We start from the raw sequence: 26,889 nt of genomic DNA on the forward strand, positions 1-26,889 counted from the left end.
ATATTAAGACATTTCAAATAATTTGCTTAATTCTTTAGCAAAGCACAGAAACCACAGCAAAAACACATTTGAGGTTCCACTATATTAAGACACTTCAAATAATTTGCTCTGCACTGATTTTAATAAAGTTAAAAACGTCTGCTCAGACTTTTCAGCAAGTGAGGTATGGAGTGTCTTAAGGGACAGCACATTCTACACATACATGACTTGACTGTAACAGGAAGCAACAATGCTATTATATATGCTGACAATGTTTGCTTCTAGTTTACAGTGACAAACAAATGACTGGTGGAGCACTGAAAATGGTAAAAAATACTTAAGTGCCAATAACCTGTTTCTATGTGGAAACTCTTGCAGATAAATACTACTAGAACAGCCCAGACACAAAACTTCAGACTAATGTTCTTTCCTGCATGAGATATACAATCGCACATTTCTGGGAGTTGCTGTAGACAAATCCTTTATGTGAAAGCAACAAATAAATAATATATATTCTAAAAAAGATTTGAACATATTCTTAATTAGGTTGATATTCATTACAGTAGATAGAGACAAATTATTAAAAACATACTATGGACTCATAAATAACCTGCTACACATTTTATATTCTGCCTATTATTATGTTTTCCTTACACATACATGGCTATGTCTTATACTGATAATATTAGTTTGATGTAACTGTTTATATCTAACCATTGTATATACGGTGTTGATTTATGGCTATGCATATATGCTGAGACTTAACTATTTTTCTGTGTCCTGTTGTTATATGTTGCACAAGGTGCTTTTACATATGTTCCATATATTGTTTTAAATAATACTGCATGTACTAATTGCTCTTTGCTCATTAAGTTGCCGTTGTTTATTGTTCAAGTATATTTTAAATGAATAAGTTACTTTCAAGAGTACTCCTTTAAACGTAACAAAATACAGTTGTCCATAATTAAAGTTCCAATTTCCAAATGTTGTAAGAAGAGAACCACTGCTCAGAATGATGCCAAATCTGAACAGCATATTATTGACACAGGGGGAAACGTCACGGGGAAAAAAGGTATTAAGAAAAATTTCACAAATAGCTGATGCTGTAAGTATCTTAACATAAATGGGGTCAGATACAAATGACAGATGAATTGCATTATGGTGGCTATGGTTTGAGTTGCACATTACACCATCAGTACTGTTCAATATGCACAGATAGACAAGTTTGGCAGTCAACAGTTGTGGCACTATTAGTTAGGTAAGCCTGTAAAACCACAGTTTAATACTGTAAAACATTTTTGTATTGATTTATTATGAGTAATGCAAAGTATATATTGTCTAATATGTAATGTCTTTGATCTACTTTAAAGAAGTGTAAAGGTTTTATGACATGTTTACTCTTTGCAAGTCAAGTTCTTTCTATTATTTGGAGGAGAGTAGCATTTAATTATGTTTATTTGTGTTGACTTCTTAATATGCTTAAATGATGAGATTTTTTAAAAATATGTTTGTTGGCAACTACATTGTAACTGGTTCATACATAGGAACTTTGAATTATATAAAGAAAAACCCAATGTAGTTCCCCTCTGCAACGGAAGCAAGTTGGCGTGCTAGGAAAAGGTGGTGCTCGCCTGGGTGCCAAACAAGAGAGCACAGTGGGGAGTTGACAGCAATTAACTGATGAGCAAACAGCGCAGGTGAGGCTTATAGTACTACAAGTGGAATCGAATGGCCTCAGATTTAATATGTGGCTGTAAAATGGTGCTCTCAATTTGGGAAAAGCTCTAAAATTATTATTAACAATGCCAAGGAGAGGTAAATAGAGCTTATTATTGCCAATGGAAAGACCACCTAGCCACCACACACTCGCCACCTTGATTGCGCAACCACTTTGTCACACTCACGAAAGGTCAGAAATGTATTAATGTATGAACCAGTAATGTTGTGTTTGGTTTTATGGAAATATAATCCTAATGTTCAAAAATGTGTTTGAACAAAGTTTCCATCCAATTCACTTTTTCAAGTAGGATCCTCTCTGTTAAGTAATGAAATCTGAGAATGTTGTTTGCATAAAAAGCATTAACAAACAATTCTATGGTGCAAGTTTTATGCCAGTACACTTAATGTGCTGGGCAAGAATTACGTGTTTCTCATACACATAACAGTGACTGTCCATGTTTGAATGTTTTGAAACTTAACTAGAAAATGAACTTAAAAATCAGTTTAGGAAAGAGTATTACTTGGAAAAGAGAGTACTACTGTTTACTGATTTAAAATTGTTTTCAAAACTTACTTGTTTCACAAGTGGTACTATAAACATTTTGTCTAAAGGTTTTTTGAAGTAAAATTTTACTGGAAATTGTCTTGTTTTGTAGAGGTTATTGTCTGGGTAAAGAGTGTTAAAATAGTACAAACTTAATGATCTCAAATTGAAAGAGTAGTCCAATCCTACCTTAATGATACATAAATTTGATAGTGTATACAATTTTGTTGTTACAATGAAAGGGCTAGTTTGTGGGATCACATTTCTTTTCCATCATAACAAAAAGAATAAATCAGCTTAGTAGGTTTCTAGCTAATGATTCTTGAAGTAATCACTGAGAAACAAAGATAGAAAGTTTGTATACTGTGTGTCCTATTTGCTTCTGTATAGTGAATGTTTGTATTAATTGTACTTGATTATTATTATGTGCTATCTCGTCTTGTGTGGTTAGTGAAGGGCAGGTTTAAGCAGTGTTAGTGTACTGACATGTTCTTAGAGATGGAAATAGGCTTCATCTGCCCACAGAATGTTCCATAGCCATCCACTGTCCACTTCCATGTGAGCAAAAAATTCTAGAGCGAATGTTTGTCTTGCTGGAAGGCCATCAGGAAGCATCACCTAAACATGGGTGATTTTCTATGAATACCGATGCAGGATGTTTTGTAGGATTTTATGCACCTTGCTAACAGGCACGCCCAGTGTTTGGGCAGTTCCCCGTGCTGTGCATGTTTGTACACCACTGCTCAGCCTGTCCTGCAATGCTGAGGCCACGTCTTCGATAGATGTCAGATCAATTGCTTTCCTGCTCCTTCCACACTGCACTTCAAAAGAACCTGTCTTTTCAAATTTTCTAATAATTTTCTCCAGACCTTTAACAGGCATTGGACCAATGTCTTTTTCATACCCTTGAGTGTCCAGATCTTCTGCAGCACTAGTGGCATACAGTTACCATTCATGTAAAAGAGCTTCACCAGCAGTGCATCAGCATTCATGACACACACACACACACACACACACACACACACACACACACACACACACACACACACTCTCTCCCTCTCTCTCTCTCTCTCTCTCTCTCTCTCTCTCTCTCTCTCTTTCTCTCTCTGTAAACGCTAGTGCCATCACAAACCAAAGATGACAAATGTCAAAAATTATCAACAGTGAAATTAACAAATAGAACAAACTGTCCCTCAGTTTTTTGACAAGTAAGGGAGCAGGATTCCATGCAGAATTCAAACAAAAACCACCAACCACCATCTCTTTTTGTAATTTAATTTCAACAACTTCCTTAATAACACTATCCCAATAGCTGGAAGAGCATGCCAGAGACTCTGTGTTGTTATATTCCATGGGATGACTGGTGTCAATGGTCTGTAAATGATGGATTTGCTCAGCTGTTGTAAGTGTTTGTGCCACTTATGCTCAGTACACTGGTCCTCCACAGTCATGATAGTCTGACCAATATATGACATCCAGAACTATGAGGAATACAATAGACATCCTCCTTATACAAACCAAGATAATCTTTTATGGGACCTAAAAGGACCCTGATCTTAGATGGTGGCCAAATACATGCCTTCATGTCATATTTCCACAAAATACGACCAATTCTGTTTGAAATACTCCCTGTGTAAATCAATTTGGCCATAGACTTTGGTGCCACTTCGATATTATCGTCACTCACCCAGTGTACAGTTGGTTGAGAGTGTAATGCACATCTAATCTGTCTTCCACTATAATCTTTCTGAGGAAATATGACTTCAAGATGGGCTAACTCAGCTGACAAACTCTCAGGGTCTGAGATAATACACTCCTGGAAATTGAAATACACTCCTGGAAATGGAAAAAAAGAACACATTGACACCGGTGTGTCAGACCCACCATACTTGCTCCGGACACTGCGAGAGGGCTGTACAAGCAATGATCACACGCACGGCACAGCAGACACACCAGGAACCGCAGTGTTGGCCGGCGAATGGCGCTAGCTGCGCAGCATTTGTGCACCGCCGCCGTCAGTGTCAGCCAGTTTGCCATGGCATACGGAGCTCCATCGCAGTCTTTAACACTGGTAGCATGCCGCGACAGCGTGGACGTGAACCGTATGTGCAGTTGACGGACTTTGAGCAAGGGTGTATAGTGGGCATGCGGGAGGCCGGGTGGACGTACCGCCGAATTGCTCAACACGTGGGGCGTGAGGTCTCCACAGTACATCGATGTTGTCGCCAGTGGTCGGCGGAAGGTGCACGTGCCCGTCGACCTGGGACCAGACCGCAGCAACGCACGGATGCACGCCAAGACCGTAGGATCCTATGCAGTGCCGTAGGGGACCGCACCGCCACTTCCCAGCAAATTAGGGACACTGTTGCTCCTGGGGTATCGGCGAGGACCATTCGCAACCGTCTCCATGAAGCTGGGCTACGGTCCTGAACACCATTAGGCCGTCTTCCGCTCATGCCCCAACATCGTGCAGCCCGCCTCCAGTGGTGTCGCGACAGGCGTGAATGGAGGGACGAATGGACACGTGTCGTCTTCAGCGATGAGAGTCGTTTCTGCCTTGGTGCCAATGATGGTCGTATGCGTGTTTGGCGCTGTGCAGGTGAGCGCCACAATCAGGACTGCATACGACCGAGGCACACAGGGCCAACACCCGGCATCATGGTGTGGGGAGCGATCTCCTACACTGGCCGTACACCACTGGTGATCGTCGAGGGGACACTGAATAGTGCACGGTACATCCAAACCGTCATCGAACCCATCGTTCTACCATTCCTAGACTGGCAAGGGAACTTGCTGTTCCAACAGGACAATGCATGTCCGCATGTATCCCGTGCCACCCAACGTGCTCTAGAAGGTGTAAGTCAACTACCCTGGCCAGCAAGATCTCCAGATCTGTCCCCCATTCAGCATGTTTGGGACTGGATGAAGCGTCGTCTCACGCGGTCTGCACGTCCAGCACGAACGCTGGTCCAACTGAGGTGCCAGGTGGAAATGGCATGGCAAGCCGTTCCACAGGACTACATCCAGCATCTCTACGATCGTCTCCATGGGAGAATAGCAGCCTGCATTGCTGCGAAAGGTGGATATACACTGTACTAGTGCCGACATTGTGCATGCTCTGTTGCCTGTGTCTATGTGCCTGTGGTTCTGTCAGTGTGATCATGTGATGTATCTGACCCCAGGAATGTGTCAATAAAGTTTCCCCTTCCTGGGACAATGAATTCACGGTGTTCTTATTTCAATTTCCAGGAGTGTAAGAACTCCCCAAATAGCAAAACTCCTTTACTACTTTAAGTGTCGCATTTCCTAATCTAATTCCGTCAGCATCACCCGACTTAATTCGACTACATTCCATTATCCCCATTTTGCTTTTATTGATGTTCATCTTATATCCTCCTTTCAAGACACTGTCCATTCCATTCAACTGCTCTTCCAAGTCCTTTGCTGTCTCTGACAGAATTACAATGTCATCGGCGAACCTCAAAGTTTTTATTTCTTCTCCATGGACTTTAATACCTAAACAGAATTTTTCTTTCATTTCCTTTACTGCTTGCTCAATATACAGATTGAATAACATTGGGGACAGGCTACAACCCTGTCTCACTCCCTTCTCAACCGCTGCTTCCCTTTCATGCCCCTCGACTCTTATAATTGCCATCTGGTTTCTGTGCAAATTTTAAATAGCCTTTCGCTCCCTGTATTTTATCCCTGCCACCTTTAGAATTTGAAAGAGTGTATTCCAGTCAACATTGTCAAAAGCTTTCTCTAAGTCCACAAATGCTAGAAATGTAGGTTTACCTTTCCTTAATCTATTTTCTAAGATAAGTCGTAGGGTCAGTATTGCCTCACGTGTTCCAACATTTCTGCGGAATCCAAACTGATCTTTGCCGAGGTTGGCTTCTTTCAGTTTTTCCTTTCGTCTGTAAAGAATTCGCGTTAGTATATTGCAGCTGTTACTTATTAAACTGATAGTTCGGTAATTTTCACATCTGTCAACACCTGCTTTCTGTGGGATTGGAATTATTATATTCTTCTTGAAGTCTGAGGGTATTTCGGCAGTCTCATACATCTTGCTCACCAGATGGTAGAGTTTTGTCAGGACTGGCTCTCCCAAGGCCGTCAGTAGTTCCAATGGAATGTTGTCTACTCCCGGGGCCTTGTTTCAACTCAGGTCTTTCAGTGCTCTGTCAAACTCTTCACGCAGTATCGTATCCCCCATTTCATCTTCATCTACATCCTCTTCCATTTCCATAATATTGTCCTCAAGTACATCGCCCTTGTATAGACCCTCTTCCCTTCTTTGCTTAGAGCTGGGTTTCCATCTGAGCTCTTGATATTCATACAAGTGGCTCTCTTTTCTCCAAAGGTCTCTTTAATTTTTCTGTAGGCAGTATCTATCTTAACCCTAGTGAGATAAGCCTCTACATCCTTACATTTGTCCTCTAGCCATCCCTGCTTAGCCATTTTGCACTTCCTGTCGATTTCATTTTTGAGACATTTGTATTCACTTTTGCCTGCTTCATTTACTGTGTTTTTATATTTTTTCCTTTCATCAATTAAATTCAATATTTCTTCTGTTACCCAAGGATTTCTATTAGCCCTCATCTATTTACCTACTTGATCCTCTGCTGCCTTCACTACTTCATCCCTCAGAGCTAGCCATTCTTCTTCTACTGTATTTCTTCCCCCAATTTGTGACAATTGTTCCCTTATGCTCTCCCTGAAACTCTGTACAACTACTGGTTCTTTCAGTTTATCCAGCTCCCATCTCCTTAAATTCCCACCTTTTTGCAGTTTTTTCAGTTTTAATCTACAGTTCATAACCAATAGATTGTGGTCAGAGTCCACATCTGCCCCTGGAAATGTCTTATAATTTAAAACCTGATTCCTAAATCTCTGTCTTACCATTATATAATCTATGTGATACCTTCTAGTATCTCCAGGATTCTTCTATGTATACAACCTTCTTTTATGATTCTTGAACCAAGTGTTAGCTATGATTAAGTTATGCTCTGTGCAAAATTCTACCAGACGGCTTCCTCTTTCATTTCTCTCCGCCAATCCATATTCACCCACTACGTTTCCTTCTCTCCCTTTTACTACTCTTGAATTCCAGTCACCCATGACTATTAAATTTTCCTCTCCCTTCACTACCTGAATCATTTTTTTTTTTTTATCTCATCATATATTTCATCAATTTCTTCATCATCTGCAGAGGTAGTTGGCATATAAACTTGTACTACTGTAGTAGGTGTGGGCTTCGTATCTATCTTGGCCACAATAATGCGTTCACTATGCTGTTTGTAGTAGCTTACCCGCATTCCTATTTTACTATTCATTATTAAACCTACTCCTGCATTACCCCTATTTGATTTTTTATTTATAACCCTGTATTCACCTGACCAAATGTCTTGTTCCTCCTACCACTGAACTTCACTAATTCCCACTATATCGAACTTCAACCTATCCATTTCCCTTTTTAAATTTTCTAACCTACCTGCCCGATTAAGGGATCTGACATTCCACGCTCTGATCCGTAGAACGCCAGTTTTCTTTCTCCTGATAACGACGTCCTCTTGAGTAGTCCCCGCCCGGAGATCTGAATGGGGAACTATTTTACCTCTGGAATATTTTACCCAAGAGGACGCCATCATCATTTAATCATACAGTAAAGCTGCATGCCCTCAGGAAAAATTACGGCTGTGGTTTCCCCTTGCTTTCAGCCGTTCGCAGTACCAGCACAGCAAGGCCGTTTTGGTTAGTGTTGCAAGGCCAGATCAGTCAATCATCCAGACTGTTGCCCCTGCAACTATTGAAAAGGCTGCTGCCCCTCTTCAGGAACCACACGTTTTTCTGGCCTCTCATCCAGATCATCCAGATATCAGTTTAATTACTTAAGCGTAGTTATAAACCAATGGTTAGTCACTGGAAAAATGTAAAACATATTTTTCAGTACCTAAAAGGAACTACGAAGTTTGGTTTATTCTTTTCTGGAGGCTAAACATTGCTTGCCTTTGCTGATTATGATTATGGAGGTGATGTCTCAACCAGATACTTCACGAGCAGAGTTCTTACTCTGCAAGGAGGACCCACTGTTTCATGCACTCTGTGATGATACAAATGAATTCAAACTGCAATGTCGAAAAATTTTTATTTATTCAAACAGAATTGAGCAAAAATTGACGGAGTAAAATGATCAACTTTGTACAAAAGATTAGTGTTATGGAAATGTTTATAACTATGTCAAAATCTAAAGGTGTAATGTCTGTGATGAATGTTCACTGAAAGGACAGAGAATTTTGTGAAAAATTAAAAATATTATGAAAAATGAAGTATAGAAATGAATGTAAGTTATAAATGTACTGACTGTAACATTCTAAGGGTATTAGAACATGTAATTCAGTTAAACAAAATAAAATCATAAAGATAGGCAATCCACTATGGGTTTTCAACTGCCAGTCTGTTGGTTGATCTTGGAGTGAGCAGTGCAAGGTAGGAAAGAAGAGAAAACCAGAGCTGTTGCAGTCAAGCCTTGGCAGTGTACATATTGTGGTATGCCATGTCTGGCAATGTTATCCTTAAGCAATAACAATTCGGAGGGAAAGTGCTCAGTATTTGTTATGCCAGTGGTTTATAGTACCTGAAGTAATCTCCAGTTTATTTGTGTTGGAAAGCAAGAATATGTGACTGGTTTTATGTGATGGAATATGAATCTTATAATACAGAAAGTTAATATGATTACTGCAAGTGGGTGGTAGTCATTAATTATTTCCATTACTGGAGACATGAAGAGCCTATACAAATTTTCATACAACAAGCATCAGCTTCAACACTGATATGGCTGCAATGAACCAGGCAAGACATTTTCATGTTAACAGTCTGTAGGAATGTATCAGAATGTTACAGTCAACTCCATGGTTTGCCATAGTTCTAATAGTTTTGTTAAAAGTATTTGTTAGAATCATTGTCAAAAAGTAATATACTGATCCACAGGTCCATGTCCATTTTGTTGAATGTAAGTTTTGTGTCACTCTGTATGCTCAAAAGATCATAGTGATTGGTGTTATAACAGTCTTGCAGTGTCATATAAAAGTAACCTACAACATTAATTGTTTACTTTTAACTGAAAAGAAGGGAAGTGTGGTCTCTTTGATATGCCATTTTAAAGTTTAATTTTATGAGATTTCTTACCTTCAAATTTGCTTTACCAGAATATTAACTTTACATAATTTTCTAAGGACAGCTGGCAGCCATTAAGCCATGTAAGAATATCTCTGCTTCGATTTTGTTTCCAACTAAAATTGTTGCCCCAAAAGTTGTTAAAGTAAATTTACTTCTGGCACTTATAAAGATAAATTGAAATAAAGTATTGAAATTGCCCCTTCAGAGCTGGCAAACAAAACAATCATTGTAGACATCATAGGTCCTGAGTTCGAGTCTCGATCGGGCACACAGTTTTAATCTGCCAGGAAGTTTCATATCAGCACACACTCCGCTGCAGAGTGAAAATCTCATTCTGGAAACATCCCCCAGGCTGTGGCTAAGTCATGTCTCCGCAATATCCTTTCTTTCAGGAGTGCTAGTTCTGCAAGGTTCGCAGGAGAGCTTCTGTAAAGTTTGGAAGGTAGGAGACGAGATACTGGCAGAAGTAAAGCTGTGAGGACCGGGCGTGAGTCGTGCTTCGGTAGCTCAGATGGTAGAGCACTTGCCCGCGAAAGGCAAGGTCCCGAGTTCGAGTCTCGGTCGGGCACACAGTTTTAATCTGCCAGGAAGTTTCATATCAGCGCACACTCCGCTGCAGAGTGAAAATCTCATTCTGGAAACATCCCCCAGGCTGTGGCTAAGCCATGTCTCCGCAATATCCTTTCTTTCAGGAGTGCTAGTTCTGCAAGGTTCGCAGGAGAGCTTCTGTAAAGTTTGGAAGGTAGGAGACGAGATACTGGCAGAAGTAAAGCTGTGAGGACCGGGCGTGAGTCGTGCTTCGGTAGCTCAGATGGTAGAGCACTTGCCCGCGAAAGGCAAGGTCCCGAGTTCGAGTCTCGGTTGGGCACACAGTTTTAATCTGCCAGGAAGTTTCATATCAGCGCACACTCTGCTGCAGAGTGAAAATCTCATTCTGGAAACATCCCCCAGGCTGTGGCTAAGCCATGTCTCCGCAATATCCTTTCTTTCAGGAGTGCTAGTTCTGCAAGGTTCGCAGGAGAGCTTCTGTAAAGTTTGGAAGGTAGGAGACGAGATACTGGCAGAAGTAAAGCTGTGAGGACCGGGCGTGAGTCGTGCTTCGGTAGCTCAGATGGTAGAGCACTTGCCCGCGAAAGGCAAAGGTCCCGAGTTCGAGTCTCGGTCGGGCACACAGTTTTAATCTGCCAGGAAGTTTCATATCAGCGCACACTCCGCTGCAGAGTGAAAATCTCATTCTGGATTGTAGACATAGTTTTCTTTCAGTGGGTCTGTTGTAAGGTAAGGATACATAGCTGCAAGCTGTTTGTTAAAGGGGTGTGGATAAAATCAAATCCAGATAGGCTATATAAAGTTTTGTGTGTGTAATAACTTGTGTGGCTTAACAATCATGAAAACTGAAACCCATTATCCACACCTTGCTTTGGAGAGAAGTTTAAAACATAACTAGGTGCCTTGATAATAACGGTATACTGTTAGAGATAGTTGTTAATATTAATAACAACAGTGTTTGGTGTGCAGTTTTAAGGAAAAGCTATACTGAGCATACTGAGCAAACTAAAAGCTGGATTTTTCTGATGAGGAACACATAGTCAGTGCAGGAGGGGCAAAGGTTCTTGTTTTTTTGTAAGGCAGCCCCAGCAGGTAGCGGTACAGATGCAGGGGGTGTCGTACACCGACCCCCAACTGCTAAATGAATTGACGTGATCAATGCTATAGAAGATACAGACATTATTCTGCTCTATTACTTTCATATTAAACAATATTACCAAGTTATCCAACTAAATAATGTCAAGTTCATAGTTCAAAAGGATATCTTTCCCCACTATATAACATTAAAAATGGTTCAATTACACACAATTCAGATATTTGAAATACAAAGATGAATTAATCATATGTGGATTTGGTGGATTCAGTTACAACTCAAAAAGAAATGTCTAGTGGTAACTTTAGCTGCTGAAGCTCAATATCGAGCCTTTGACTCTTCAGTCAACAATTTAACACTTCAAAATTCTAGGGAAAGCTTGAAACAGTTAGACTGGGATGAGGAGTACAGGGAACATGTTGCTAATTTAAAATTTAACCTATTTCATGATACCTTTGTGAGTATATTTGAAAACAGTTTCCCTAAGAAAACAGTGAAATATAATTGTAAGAACCCATCTAAAAAGCCATGGCTTACTAAACAGATAAAAATATCTTGTAAACAGAAAAGGGAAATGTATCTTATCTTGTAAACAGAAAAGGGAAATGTATCTTATAGCTAGGAGGAGTAACAATCCCAAAACAATGAAACATTATAAAAACTACTGCACTGTATTAAGAAAAGTTATTAGAAAGTCCAGAAGTACGTGCATTATGTCTGAGTTTAGCACATCTGATAAAAAAATTAAAACAATTTGGAATATTGTGAATAGCCAAACAGGGCAACCAAGACCACTGGAAAACTGTGTTTCTATCAAACACAATGAAAAGTTTGTTAACAAAAAGTCAGAAGTAGAAAACATTTTAATAATCATTTTTGAAGTGTTGTAGAGAAAATAGGTTCCAGCTATTCATTAGAAAATACAAGGCAGTATCTGGAAGAGGCAGTACCTATGCAATTTGATAAAATTGAAATTCAACCCACCACTCCTACTGAAATTAGGAAAATAATCAATTCACTCAAAAGTAAAAGCTCACATGGAATTGATGGCATTTCCAACAGAGTACTAAAAGCTTGTTCCCAACAAATAAGTAGAATTCTCGGCCACATATGTAGTAGCTCACTGAAACAGGGAATTTTTCCAGATAGAGTGAAATATGCTATTGTTAAACGATTGTATAAAAAATGGGATAGATCTGATCCTAACAACTACCACCCAATCTCACTTCTGACAGATTTATCCAAAACTCTTGAAACAGTTATACATTCAAGAGTAGCATCACATATTTGTAAAAATGAAGTACTAACAAAATGTCAATTTGGTTTTCAGAAAGGCTTTTCAACATAAAATGCTATATATGCTTTCACCAATCAAATATTAAATGCAATGAATAACCAAACATCACCCACTGGGATATTTTGTGATCTCTCAAAGGTTTTTGATTGTGTGTATCATGAAATTCTTCTAGATAAGCTTAAGTATTGTGGTATGAGTGGGACAGACCGCAAATGGCTTAATTCATACTTAACTGGAAGAATGCAGAGGGTTGAAATTAACAGACAGATAGTCTACAAAAACCAGCAAAGTCCTCTAACTGGGGAGGTATCAAGAATGGTGTCCCACAGGGTTCAGTCTTGGGTCCCTTATTGTTCTCAACATATATTAACGACTTGCCACTCAATATTCATGAAGATGCAAAGTTAGTTCTTTTTGCTGATGATACAGGTATAGTAATAACACCCAAGAAGCAAGAATCAGCTGAGGAAATTGCAAACAATGTCTTTCAGAAAATTATTAAGTGGTTCTCAGCAAATGGACTCGCATGAAATTTTGAGAAAACACTGTTTATACAATTGTGTACAGTAAATGGCATAACACCATTGATAAATATAGACTATGAATGGAAGTTGTTGCTAAGGTAGAATACTCAAAATTTCTGGGTGTGTGCATTGATGAAAAATTGAATTGGAAGAAACACATCGATGATCTGCTGAAACAGTTAGGTTCAGCTACGTACGCTATTAGGGTTATTGCAAACTTTGGTGATAAACATATCAGTAAATTAGCCTATTATGCCTATTTTCATTCACTGTTTTCATATGGCATCACATTTTGGGGCAATTCGTCATTAAGAGAGAAAGTATGCATTGCACAAAAGCGTGTAATCAGAATAATAATTGGAGTCCACCCAAGATCACCTTGCAGACATTTATTTAAGGGACTCAGATATTCAAGGTACCTTCACAATACATATATTCACTGATGAAATTTGTCATTAATAATCCATCCCAATTCAAAAATAACAGCAAAGTGCATAGCTACAACACTAGAAGAAAGGATGATATCCACTATTCTGGATTAAATCTCATTTTGCCACAGAAATGGGCGAATTAGGGTGCCACAAAAATCTTTGGTCATTTGCCAAATAGTATTAAATGTCTGACAGATAGGCAACCAACATTTAAAAACAAATTAAAAGAATTTCTGAATGACAACTCCTTCGACTCAATACATGAATTCTTAGATATGAAGCAGTAACTAAAAAATTAATTAATTAATTAATTAATTAATTTGTGTAAAGAAAACTTATATTAAAGTGACACTTTCCACATCATTACGAAATGTTGTATTCATGATCTACAGAGCAAGGATTAATGTATGTATGTATGTACAATGTATGCTGGATACACTGCCTTGTGGAAAATGCTTTCGTATGTTCCACATATTTTTTCCAACAATGCTGTAAGCGTAATTACTCTTTGCTCAGTCAGTTGTCTGCCATCTCATGTTCAAGTTTATTGTAAGTGAATAAGTTACATTAATTTTTACTCCTTTAAACATAGCAAAATAGTTACTTATCTTTAAAAGAAGAATTTATCAAGAATGTATTAAGTTTATAAAATTCTATGTACTTCATTAAATTGATCTGGTGTATGTGTACTTATCTTCAATTTCTATAAAATGTTTACTGGACAAATAAATTGGAAGAAGTTATTGAGTACATATCGTGGAAAAAATTTACCCCCACTGAAAAGAATGTAGATTCAGTGCACTTACATAGATCCTGTACATGGCTGGCATATCACCCCTATGGTTGCTGTCATACCATTTTCCAGGAAAAACATGTGAAAGGCATACCGATGCATTAAGTCCCAATCTCTTTTATTACCTGTATTAAATGGAAAAAAGATTAGAACACTTAATAATTTCACTTATAAAATCTGTTGTCAAGTAAGTGGTACATGCTGTCAGTAAACTGCTTAACTATGTCTGCACATTTGGACATCCTTGCTACAGGATGAAAGTCCAATGAAGGTTCCATCTTCAAAGTTATCTTATCCCCTATATTATAATTGTACATAGAAATGCTAACTTATGGAAAAGAGATACAAGTGATTTAATACTTTATCACTTTTTCTTTAAGTCTTGGATCCCTAGATTAGAATTGTCAGAATTTACGGGTCTGTAGGCATACATACAATATATTAGTGTAACTGCAGACAGACACATTTTTGTTGAACACTATACTTTTGTAGTTTTGCATTTGAATACTCTGGAGATAAATTAGCATTGATACAGTTGTTGGTGTTAAGTACAATTTCTTATCGTAAAATAAGGCCACGAAAGCTTTTTGAATGCTATAAAATGAAAATGAGAGGCAAGAGCTCTTTTTCTAACTTACACAGCTGAAAAATCAAACTTTTCATTTATGTAAACAAAACTGGTACAACTATACAGTGAATTTAAAAAATCTGTAGGGTTCTTCAAAATCTTTCAACAAAAGGTAAGTTTTCAGACTTTCAGCACATGAAAATGGCTACACTATTGATTCAAATTATCTCAAAATATTGGTAAAATATTTGGTATTAAAACATAGCCTGACAAAATAACAACTGTTATATTAGAAGGAGACAGAATGACAGTCTAGTATTTTCTTTCAGAGGCAAAATTCCAAGTACTGCTGACAGAAAGACAAAGTACTATTCCTAGATTTTGAAACATATATGATACTTCCACAGGATGAAAAGAGGAGACCACTCAGGGAGTCTGGAAGTGAGAAGTAAGCTATTCAGACCCAAGGTTATATTGTTATGACAAGGGTAGATAAATGAAAGAAAAGATATCAGAGAGAATATAATGTAAAAAGCAACTAAGAAAAAAAAAATCAGAGGAATGGCTATGGGAACCAGCACAGCCCCTATTATGCCAACCTTTTCAAAGGCTGCAAGGCAGAGTCATTCTGCAGCACCTATAAACTGAGCCCCCTGCCTTGGTACAGAATTATGACCAACTTTGTGATCTGAACTCAAGAGTGAAGAGCCCCAAGGACACGTTCCCAAGGAAATTCATGCTGTACTATGCACCACTTAGAGTCCACTGCATCTCATGTAGTACTATTCAATATATGTAAAATTTCCTTTGCTTCCTGTCTTCAAGGTATGTTTTAATAAATTATCTACTGATCCCTTGATTCCATAATGATGGGCTTTCTCTAATTTAAAAACAAAACAATAAACATGATTCGTGCCACAAGAACTGTCTATGAGGGATCCAAGACCATACTTAGTGGAATTATAAAAAAGGAGGTCAGTGAGTGAGAAACATATCTCAAAAATAAACTTTGCTATAAAAGAGCAGTGCAATGTTTTTACACTATCTTCATAGTCCCAAACAAATTTCTGAGTGAAAACTGCCTGGGAAAGGATGGCATACATTTAAAGAGGTTGGGGTCTATAACACACAAACTCAAATGTTTACAGAAGCATGTAAAATCATTAGAAATAAGGGAAACTAATATGGGATGAGGAGGGGATTGTGAAACAGGAAACCTTATATCCATGATTTACATATACAATGAAACAGAACATAGAAAAACGACAAAAAATAATGAGAGCAATTTTAAATCTTACGCAGAAAATTATAATGTAACAGCTAGCTCATGCAGAAAGAATGTTAGGAATGGGGGAGCTGCAACATTACCCCACAACAAGATAAGCAGAAACTATATAAATTGGCTTGACTTATGGAAAAAATATATTACTGGAAATGTAAAACTAACAAGCCAAAAAATAAAGGTATGTAGTTCTTCACTGTACATTCAAAACATCTATGCACTGTCAAATGGGTGCATAGACACTTTCATTGGCAACATCAGTGAACTCTTATGTATCACTCTAAGCATAAGCTACTAGGTGAACTAAAGATGAATACATTGCTAGATTCCAATGGCAGCAGGAAACTTATTAACCCAATTAAAATATGTGGATTAAACAAACAAAATATCAAATCCAACACCTACAGCTGCAAACATCTGTACAAAAATAATTTCATTTTCACAAACCTATATGACTTTTAGTAGAAAGGAGAGGGCATAGTTGCAGCTCTGTAAGACATTGATGAAGTCAAAATATGATTAAATAAGAATAAAAGAAAAAGTACAACACATGGGGAAAAAGAAGCCTACATGAACAAAACTTAACAGTTCTTAGGCTTACACATAAGAAAGAAGGATGCACAATGCTGGAAAGAGATTCTTCAGCGGATCATACAATGATAAATTTTATAAACATCATTCCCAACTATCAAAATATAACGTGACCAGTAAAAAAGACTGATACCAAAACTAGCAATAAAAACAAAAAAATGGATAACAAGACGCACATATATAACAAGTAATGATGAAAACTTCAAAGAGTATTACAGAAAATATAAAGGAATATATGACAAAGTACTGCAAGCAGCCAAAAAAATAGATGCAAAAACTTACATAAGCAGTGCTGACAATAAAAGCAAGGCTTGCTGGTCTATTATAAATAAATAATAACATCTGCAATGAACTATACAAATTTTGGCTTGGTTCCTGCTTTCATGTGACATGATTGGCCCCAATTGAACAGATCTATCAGGAGGGTCAATATGAAGCTAGATAAACTGCTTCGGGTGGCTACTTTGTCGAGCTTAAGTTTGGTTCCTGTTGATGGTATTGGTAGGTGGGACTTCACAAGACATGGCCTGCATCTCAGTAGAAAAGGGAAGGGTAAATTTGTTGGGATGATAGCAAAATCTTTAAGGGGGAGGGCACTGAAAGTCATGGGAGTACCTCTTCTTTAGACTAAGATCAGTGTCCAGTCACCCAACCTTGATTGAAATTAAGCTTAATGAGAAGCTCAGACAGGCACAAACTAGAGATGTTAAAATGTCACGAAATTCTTATAACAGTACAGCGAAAAACAATGTTAGTATGTCACAAGATTCTCATAAAAGCACTGTGAAAAATGATTTTAGTATACTGCATCAGAGTATCAGAGGATTAAAAAACAAAGTCAATGAGCTTCTTGTTTGTTTAGAAGATTTAGAAATTGAGGGAGGAACAGATGCACTATGCCTGTCTGAACATGGAAATGGTAAATGTCGGTGGATATAAGCTTTCAGCACATGTAAGTAGAGACACAGTGGAGAGAGGAGGAGCTGCCATATATGTTAAAATCTGCCATAGTGTGAAAAATTTGGAAATTAAAAAATTTTGTATAGAGAAACATGCATAAGCATGTGCATGTTAGCTTAAACAAAATAATGGTACTTTTCTAATTGTAGCCATGTTTAGGTCACCATTGGGAATTTTTCAGCTATTTTTTAAAAACTTGGATTCTTTGTTGTGCTATCTGTCAGACAGAGGGAAGCAAATTATTGTTTTTGGGAATATCAATGTAGATTTTCTGAAAGAGTCCAATAGAAAGCTTGATCTTGAAGTATCACTTGGTTCTTTCTATTTGACTTCAGTTGTTGATTTTTCCTACTCAGGTGGTACAGGAAAGCAGGACACTGATAGATAATGTTTTTCTAAACCAAGATAAATTTAATCAAATAAAAACTTTTACTGTTAAGAATGGTCTGTCTCATCATGATGCATAGTTAGTTACAGTACATGATGGAGCTTCATACAGTAGCACAAAAAAGTCCTTCAAAATAGTGCATTCAATTAACGATTTAACAATTGAAAAATTTAGGGAAAGCTTGCAAGAGTTAGATGGGGATGACGTGTACAGGGAACCTGATGCTACTTTAAAATTTAACCTATTTCATACCTTTGTGAGTGTATTTGAAAACAGTGAAATATAATTGTAAGAAACCATCTAAAAAGCCATGGCTTACTAAAGGGATAAAAATATCTTGTAAACAGAAAAGGGAAATGTATCTTATAGCTAGGAGGAATAATGCTACAGAAACAGTGAAACATTATAAAAATTACTGCACTGTATTCAGAAAATTATTACAAAGTCCAGAAGTGTGTGCATTATGTCTGAGATTAGCTCATCTGATAATAAAATTAAAACAATTTGAAACATTGTTAAAAGGGAAACAGGGCAACTGAGAGCACAGGAAGACTGTATTTCTATCAAATTCAAGCAAAACTTTATTAACAAGAAGTCAGAAGTAGAAAACATTTTAATAATCATTTTTTAAGTGTTGTACAGAAAGTAGGATTCAGCTATTCATTAGAAAATGCAAGGCAGTATATGGGAGAGGTAATACCTATGCAATTTGATAAAATTGAAATTTAAGATTGAAATTACGACAATAATAAATTCACTCAAAAGTAAAATCTCACATGGAATTGATGGCATTTCCAACAGAGTTCCCAACAGATAAGTAGGGTTCTCAGCCACATATGTAGTAGCTCACTGAAACAGGGGATACTTCCAGACAGACAGACAGAAGTATGCTGTTATTGAACCATTGTATAAAAAAGGGGATAGGACTGATGCTAACAACTACCACCGAACCTCACTTCTGACAGCTTTCTCAAAAATCATGGAAAAAGTAACGTATTCATGAGTAGTATCACAAATTTGTAAAAATCAAGTACAAACAAAGTGTCAATTTGGTTTTCAGAAAGGCTTTTCAACAGAAAATGCTGTATATGCTTTCACTGTTCAAACATTGGATGGGACAGTGCACAAATGATTTAATTCATGAAATTTCGTGGCAGATTAAAACTGTGTGCCAGACCAAGACTCAAACTCCGCTGCAGAGTGAAAATATCATTCTGGAAACATCCCCCAGGCTGTGGCTAAGCCATGTCTCCGCAATATCCTTTCTTTCAGGAGTGCTAGTTCTGCAAGGTACGCAGGAGAGCTTCTGTAAAGTTTGGAAGGTAGGAAATGAGGTACTGGCAGAAGTAAAGCTGTGAGGATGGGGCGTGAGTCGTGCTTCGGTAGCTCAGTTGGTAGAGGACTTGCTCGCGAAAGGCAAAGGCACCCAAGTTCGATCCTCAGTCTGGCACATAGTTTTAATCTGCCAGAAGTTTCATATCGGCACACACACCGCTACAGAGTGAAAATCTCATTCTGGATTTAATTCATATTTAACTGGAAGAATGCAGAAGATTGAAATAAACAGTACAGGTAGTCTCCAAAAATCAACAGAGTCCTCTAACTGGGTAGGTATCAAGGATGGTATCCCACAGGGTTCAGTCTTGGGTCCTTTATTGTTCTTAATTTATATTAATGACTTGCCACTCTATATACTTGAAGATGCAAAGTAAATTCTTCTTGCTGCTGATACAAGTATAGTAATCACACCCAACAAACAAGAATCAGCTGAGGAAATTGTAAATAGCATCTTTCAGAAAATTATTAAGTGGTTCTCTGCAAATGGACTCTCACTAAATTTTGAGAAAACACAGTTCATACAGTTCTGTACAGTAAATTGCATGACACCATTGATAAATATAGTCTACGAACAGTAGTCTGTTGCTAATGCAGAATATTCAAATTTTCTGGGTGTGTGCATTTATAACAAATCGAATTGGAAGAAACACATCAATGATCTGCTGAAACGGTTAGGATCAGCTACTTACACTATTAGGGTTATTGCAAATTTTGATGATAAACAAATCAGTAAATTATCCTACTATGCCTATTTCTATTCACTGCTTTCATGTGGGACCATGTTTTGGGGTAATTCATCATTAAGAGAAAAAGTATTCATTGCACAAAAGTGTGTAATCAGAATAATAGGTGGAGTCTACCCGAGATCACTTTGCAGACATTTGTTTAAGGAATTCGTGATATTCATAGTGCTTTCACAATGCATATATTCACTTATGAAATTTGTTGTAATTAATCCATCCCAATTCAAAAATAACAGTGATTTGTGTAGCTAAAACCCTAGAAGGAAGGATGATTTTCACTATTCTGGGTTACATCTGACTTCGGCACAGAAAAGGGTGAATTATGCTGCCACAGAATCTTTGGTCATTTGCCAAATAGCATTAAAAGTCTGACAGATAGCCAACCAACATTTAAAAACAAATTAAAAGAATTTCTGAATGACAACTCCTTCTACTTAGTACATGAATTTTTAGATATGAAGTAGTAAAAAGAAGAAAACAGTTAATTATTTTGTGTAAAGAAAACTTATGTTAAAGTGACATGTTCCACATCATTACAAAATGTCATATTCATGATCTATGGAATAAGTATTAATGTATGTATGTATATCTAAAAACGAAGATGATTTAACTTACCAAACGAAAGTGTTGGTATGTTGATAGACACACAAATAAACACAAACACACACACAAAATTCAAGCTTTCACAACCCACGGTTGCTTCATCAGGAAAGAGGGAAGGAGAGGGAAAGATGGAAGGATGTGGGTTTTAAGGGAGAGGGTAAGGAGTCATTCCAATCCCGGGAGCGGAAAGACTTACCTTAGGGGGAAAAAAGGACAGGAATACACTCGCACACACACACATATCCATCTGCACATATACAGACACAAGCAGACATTTGCCTTTACAAATGTCTAGCATGGAGGCCTTAAATCTGGAAATGAACATATTCATGTTTTGGTCCCACTGTTTAATGACACCTTTAAAAAATGAAAAACACAGATAACCACAGAGCAGTATACAGATGAAGTTAAAAAGGTATTTAAGTAAGCAATGTGTAAATCCATTAAATTGAAGAAAATTAAACTTTTGCAAGACTGTCTTTTTTATCTCCCTAATTAAACTTTAGAGATAACAATATTTTTCTGTTCTTTCATTAGGTGAATTTATTTTAAAAAAATATTGAAGACAAATTTTCATTAACTTACAAAGTACAGGTGTGTTAAAGTTATGAAAATGATCTGCTTATAAGAAGTGAATCACCATAACAACACTTGCCAGCAGCAGACAAACAAGTGTGGAAATGTGTTCACTATGATTCATCAAGTAATACAGAATAGTATGAAGTTCATACTGCCCATATCATCTGTTGGTGTAAAGTAGTACTATTTCCACAGAGCACCAAACCTCAGTGGGTCTCTGAACAAAAAGGGAGAAACTTTCTGTTCACCGTGTAGTTTCCCTGAACACCAGAAATGGAAACATGCTCTCCAACATATATACACCTCATGTTACCCTTACTGACTTAATCTCTACTGAAACACCTCTTTTACCACAATGAGAGAATTTCATAATTTACTCTGCTTTTTCTTTCCTCCTCCTCCTCCCATTTCCTTCTCTATGGTTTTTTCCCTTTTTCCTCCTATTTCATGACTACATATTTCATTCCACTTTTCATATCTCTTCCTGTTTAATTCATCTGAATTTATGCTCACATCTGTCAATTTTTCCCCATTAAGAACAGTGTGTTGAATTCTATGTGCTAGGAAGTCCTGAATTCAGTCACAAATCTGGGCTGATACTCAGTATGCTTGTACTTTTGTTCGGTAAATGTCAGAGCAGAACTGAATTGAATGTCTTCTGAAGTCATGCAACAAGCCCTTGTCGGCCGTGCTCTGGATTTCAAGACAATCTCTGGTTATAGAATCCATACTGAAGTTTATAGTTGAGATATTTTATTCTCCAATAATGTCACAATGCATGAGCATAAAACACATTTTATAAATCTACAAGAGATTCACATCAGTGGTACATGCCTATATATATTTGCATCTGTCTGATGAACCTTCTCAAAAACAGGAATGACCTGCACTTTTTTGCAAATAACTTGGTACCATGTGTTGCTCCAGCAACCTGCAATGAACTACTGTTTGAAGGAAAGCAGATTTTTCACAAACTCTCTTTAGAATGTCACAGGCATCTCATCCAGTAAAGATGCCTTTCCACTAATGAACAGTTTTGGTTGATTTTCTATTATGTGACTGCTTATCTCAATATCTGCTATTTAGGAGTTCCTGTGATGGTTGAAAGGATGAGACATTTTCAGATCTCCCAAGGTGAAACAATTTAGGAGGACAGAATTCAGTCATTCAGTCTTCTTTCAGTCATCTTGCATTTCAGCACTGGTACAGTGACAGGGTGACTAATAAATGATTTTGGTTTGCTTACTGACTTACCTATGAACAAATCCTCTTAGGCTTTGTAATCAGTTCAGTTGGCAAAATTTTATGTTCAAATTCATTGAACAATTCTCAGATTGGTCTCCTTGTGTTTATTTTGGTTTTATTCAGCTTTTACTTGTCAACTAGTTTTCAACTTCTCTTTTTGATCCTAGAAACTTTGTAACCTGGCTATTGAACCTTGGTGGATCTTTCCCAGCCTTCACAACATTGTTCAACACATATTAGCCTAAGGAATATTGTAAAATGCTTTAGAATTATGTCTGCTCTAGCCCCCCCCCCCCCCCCCTCCTGCCCAATCCTCAGAGCCTAATATTTGATTATGACTGTTCAGATATTCTGAAATTTGTTTTCTGTCACTCTTGTTAAGCAAAGATATTTTCCCATTTGTCTTAACATCTCTTAACACCTGTAGTCACTGATGCTATAATAGTGTTGTGGTCCCTGATGTCCTCTACATTAGGTGATTCAAAACGGTAGGGTCTATTAGTTAATAGGAAGCCTAAGACATTGCCTTAATGAGTTGGTTCCCGTAACTGTCTGTACAAAGTAAATTTTGACAAGACATTCAGAACAATCTAAAACACAATGTGATCAAAAGTACCCGGACACCCCAAAAACATACGTTTTTCATATTAGGTGCGTTGTGTTGCTAGCTGCTGCCAGGTACTCCATATCAGCAACCTCAGTAGTCATTAGATATTGTGAGAGAGTAGAATGGGGTGCTCAGCAGAACTCACAGACTTCGAACTTGGTCAGGTGATTGGGTGTCACTTGTGTCATATATCTGTAAGTCCACCCCTGGTAGCTGAATGGTCAGCATGACGGATTGTCAATCCTCTGGTCTTGGGTTCAATTCCCAGATGGGTCGGGGAATTTTCTACACCCAGGGACTGGGAGTTGTACTATCCTCCTCATCATCCTATCAACCTCATCAACTGCAGGTCACCAAAGTGGCGTCAAATTGAAAGACGGGCACCCGGTGAATGGTCTGCCCGATGGGAGGCCCTAGCCATATGATTAAATTAAATAAATACATCTGTAAGCGAGATTTCCACACTCCTAAACATCCCTAGGTCCACTGTTTCCAATATGATAGTGAAGTGGAAATGTGAAGGGACATGTACAGCCCAAAGCATACAGCTGAACCTTGTCTTTTGACTGACAGAGATCACCGACAGTTGAAGAGGGTCGTAATGTGTAATAGGCAGACATCTATCCAGACCATCACACAGGAATTCCAAACTGCATCAGGAACCACTGCAAGTACTATGAGTTATGCAGGAGGTGAGAAAACTTGGATTTCATGGTCAAGCGGCTGCTCATAAGCCACACATCACGCCAGTAAATGCCAAACGACACCTCGCTTGGTGTAAGGAGCGTAAACATTGGATGACTGAACAGTGGAAATACGTTGTCTGGAGTAATGAATCATGGTACACAATGTGGCAATCTGATGGCAGGGTGTGGGTATGTCAAATGCTCAGTGAACGTTATCTGCCAGCAGTAAAATTCGGAGGCGGTGGTGTTATGGTGTGGTTATGTTTTTCATGGAGGTGGCTTGCACCCCTTGTTGTTTTGAATGGCACTATCACAGCACAGGCCCACTTTGATGTTTTAAACACCTTCTTGATTTCCACTGTTGGAGAGCAATTTGGGGATGACGATTGCACCTTTCAACACGATCGAGCACCTGTTCACAATTCACAGCCTGTGGTGGAGTGGTTACACAACAATAATGTCCCTGTAATGGACTGGCCTGCACAGGGTCCTGACCTGAATCCTATAGAACACCTTTGGGATGTTTTGGAATGCTGACTTCGTGCCAGGCTTCACTGAACGATATTGATACCTCTCCTCAGTGCAGCACTCTATGAAGAATGGGCTGCCATTCTCCAAGAAAACTTCCAGCACCTAACTGAACATATGCCTGCAAGAGTGGAAGCTCCCATCAAGGCCAAGGGTGGGCCAACGCCATACTGAATTCCGGCATTACCGAAGGAGGGTGCTGTGAACGCATAAGTCATTTTCAGCCAGGTCTCTGGATACTTTTGATCACATAGTGTATGAAAAACAGGCAGATTAAAGTAGAAAAAAAATGAATTTATTTCTAAACTAAATTACAATATTTGGAATCATACAAACCATGACTATGATCTCTGAATGCTTGCATATCTTCTTTATAAGTCTTTCCATTAACTTTAATAACTGCATTCATAGAACCCATTTGTTCATAATGTGACTGATGAGCCCTGGAAGTCATATAATAAGTTTTTAACATTTTAAAACGTTAACCTTTAATGTAAAACTCATTTATGTTTTATTATATCTTCTACTTTAAGCATTATGACTATGAATAAATGAAACGAGCTATGGTATTTCTCTAGAAATGTAATGAACACATTCATCTATACAGTCAGATCAAGACACTGCCTTTCTAAGTGCAAAGCAAACAGAAATGCATATTGATTGTTTTATCCATGGAATAGTGCCACATCATTTGTTATTCATCTGAATACCTAGAAATTTCACACATGGAGCCTCACTCATTAGTTTCTACTTCAGTTAGTTGTAGCTAATTTTTATTTGTTTTCTGTTTCATTATCTTGCTGGCTGCGTGTGGTATTGGTGTGTTTGGGCAACAGAAGTGAGTCAAATTATTTACCTTGTGTTTCACAATATGTTTCCTTTCTAAGAATTTAATTTTATTCCTGTGCTGCCATTAGATAATATGACACTCTGGTTACTGTTATTGACTACATCCATGCAATGGGGGTGACTTTAGTGTCATAATGTGTTAGCCTCCCCAGTAAAATTTTACAACCTACATTGCCAAGGTCACAAACTGAGCAGTAGTTAAAGGATTATTGTGAGAAATATTGTTCAATATTCCATTATAAGCTAACTTATCAAACATTTTTGTAAATATGGTAGGGAGGGGGGTGGGCCTATAAGTGGAGCTCATGAACTTATCTCCACTTTTAAAAATGGATATTACTACTGCATATTTCAGTCTTTCATGAAATACAACTTGACTCATTGACTTTTTAGAAGGGAACTCAAGGGGGGCACTATTGAGTTTGCACAATATTCCTGTACGTTGGTTGAAACACCAGCATAGCCAACAGAGTTACTGCTTTTTAGTGAGCTAATGAATTTTGACATATCTTTAACAGCTGAATCAGGAAAACTAATGTATGCTGATGGATTATGCAATACTTGTCTATGTAAATCTAATTTTTCTGCTTTCTACAGTTCACTTTTTTCCTTAATTTTCTATTGCTATTAGAAATAATTAATTGAATTTGGTGGACAATGATTTGAATGTGACATAATCTATCTTGTAGCTTCTGTCATTGGTGAACTCAATATCATTGGCCTTACAGATTTTATTCATTTCATGTTTAATGAGGCTATAAATTGCCTTGACTTTGTTCTTGAAATATTGTGTTTTTATGCATTATTAGTTTACCCAATAGAATACATAACTGAAGTTCAACTTGTGAAGAGCTCATATTTGAGATTATAGATAGTCAGGAAAATATGATGGAGTATTATTATTAAAAATTCCTACAGCATCTCCTTATACCCTAATAACTTTTACACATACAAGTACATACTGTTCAGGCTGGTGTAAAATATAGCAAACAACCTTTTTTGGGAAAATAAAAATTTGCTTCCCATTTAACTCAATGTATTTGGTACTTCATGATTCCATTAAAGTCAAACTTGATACAATATTAATTTATGGCACAGAAAACATTTTATAACTGGGTCCTCTTATCAATCACCAGACGCGTACCAATATGTAACTGAAAACGTCTAGGAAACGACAGCTTCTAATATATATTTTGCCTAACTATATTGTCGTCGTTGCAAGAGACTTAACTCATCCAAAAGTTAATTATGGTGGTAACAGTACTGTAGTTGGGAGACATGCTGTGAAACAGTAAGAAATACTTTCTTGGAAAACTACATATAGAGGATAATTCAAAAGCCCACTACTTATGGACATTTATGAAGCACATATTTGCTTCAATACAATTTATTTCTTGAGCAATTAGGAAAGTCAATGATGTATATATTATTGTCAGTGGTGCTTAGAAACAGTTGCAATCACTAAAAGTAAACAGTCCCCCAGGGCTAGTTTCTATACAGAATTTGCAGGTGAGTTAACCCTCTATTAACTGTAATAATATTATTCTGATGTCAGCATAACTTCAGAGTAATACACTGAGAATAGCTGATCTAGGGGGCATTTGTAAATCATCAAGTACAAAACTAAGTAGAGACTCAACAGTATGAAAAGGACACATTGCTGCCCAATACCAACCAGCGACTCCTCCTATATACATAGGGTGTAAGAACAGACCCACAAAATTACAGACCAATATCCTTAACATCAGTTTACTATAGAACTCTTGAGCATATTCTAAGTTTGAATATAAGAAATTTTCTAGAGATGGAAA

The 26,889-nt window shown here is 37.6% G+C and overlaps 1 protein-coding gene across 1 annotated transcript in view; it reads right to left on the reverse strand.

The window, feature by feature from the left end:
* LOC126176762 (uncharacterized) overlaps nucleotides 1–26,889 on the reverse strand; it is a 212,106-nt gene that overhangs the window by 67,108 nt on the left and 118,109 nt on the right. Inside the window, exons 6-7 of the mRNA XM_049923930.1 lie at nucleotides 24,566–24,672; nucleotides 14,125–14,236 (exon numbers count right to left, since the gene is read on the reverse strand). Of these exons, the coding sequence (XP_049779887.1) occupies nucleotides 14,125–14,236; nucleotides 24,566–24,672 (219 nt within the window). The remainder of the gene's footprint in view (nucleotides 1–14,124; nucleotides 14,237–24,565; nucleotides 24,673–26,889) is intronic.

This window comes from Schistocerca cancellata, chromosome 3, assembly GCF_023864275.1.
Source record: "Schistocerca cancellata isolate TAMUIC-IGC-003103 chromosome 3, iqSchCanc2.1, whole genome shotgun sequence".
NCBI classification, from domain to species: domain Eukaryota; kingdom Metazoa; phylum Arthropoda; class Insecta; order Orthoptera; family Acrididae; genus Schistocerca; species Schistocerca cancellata.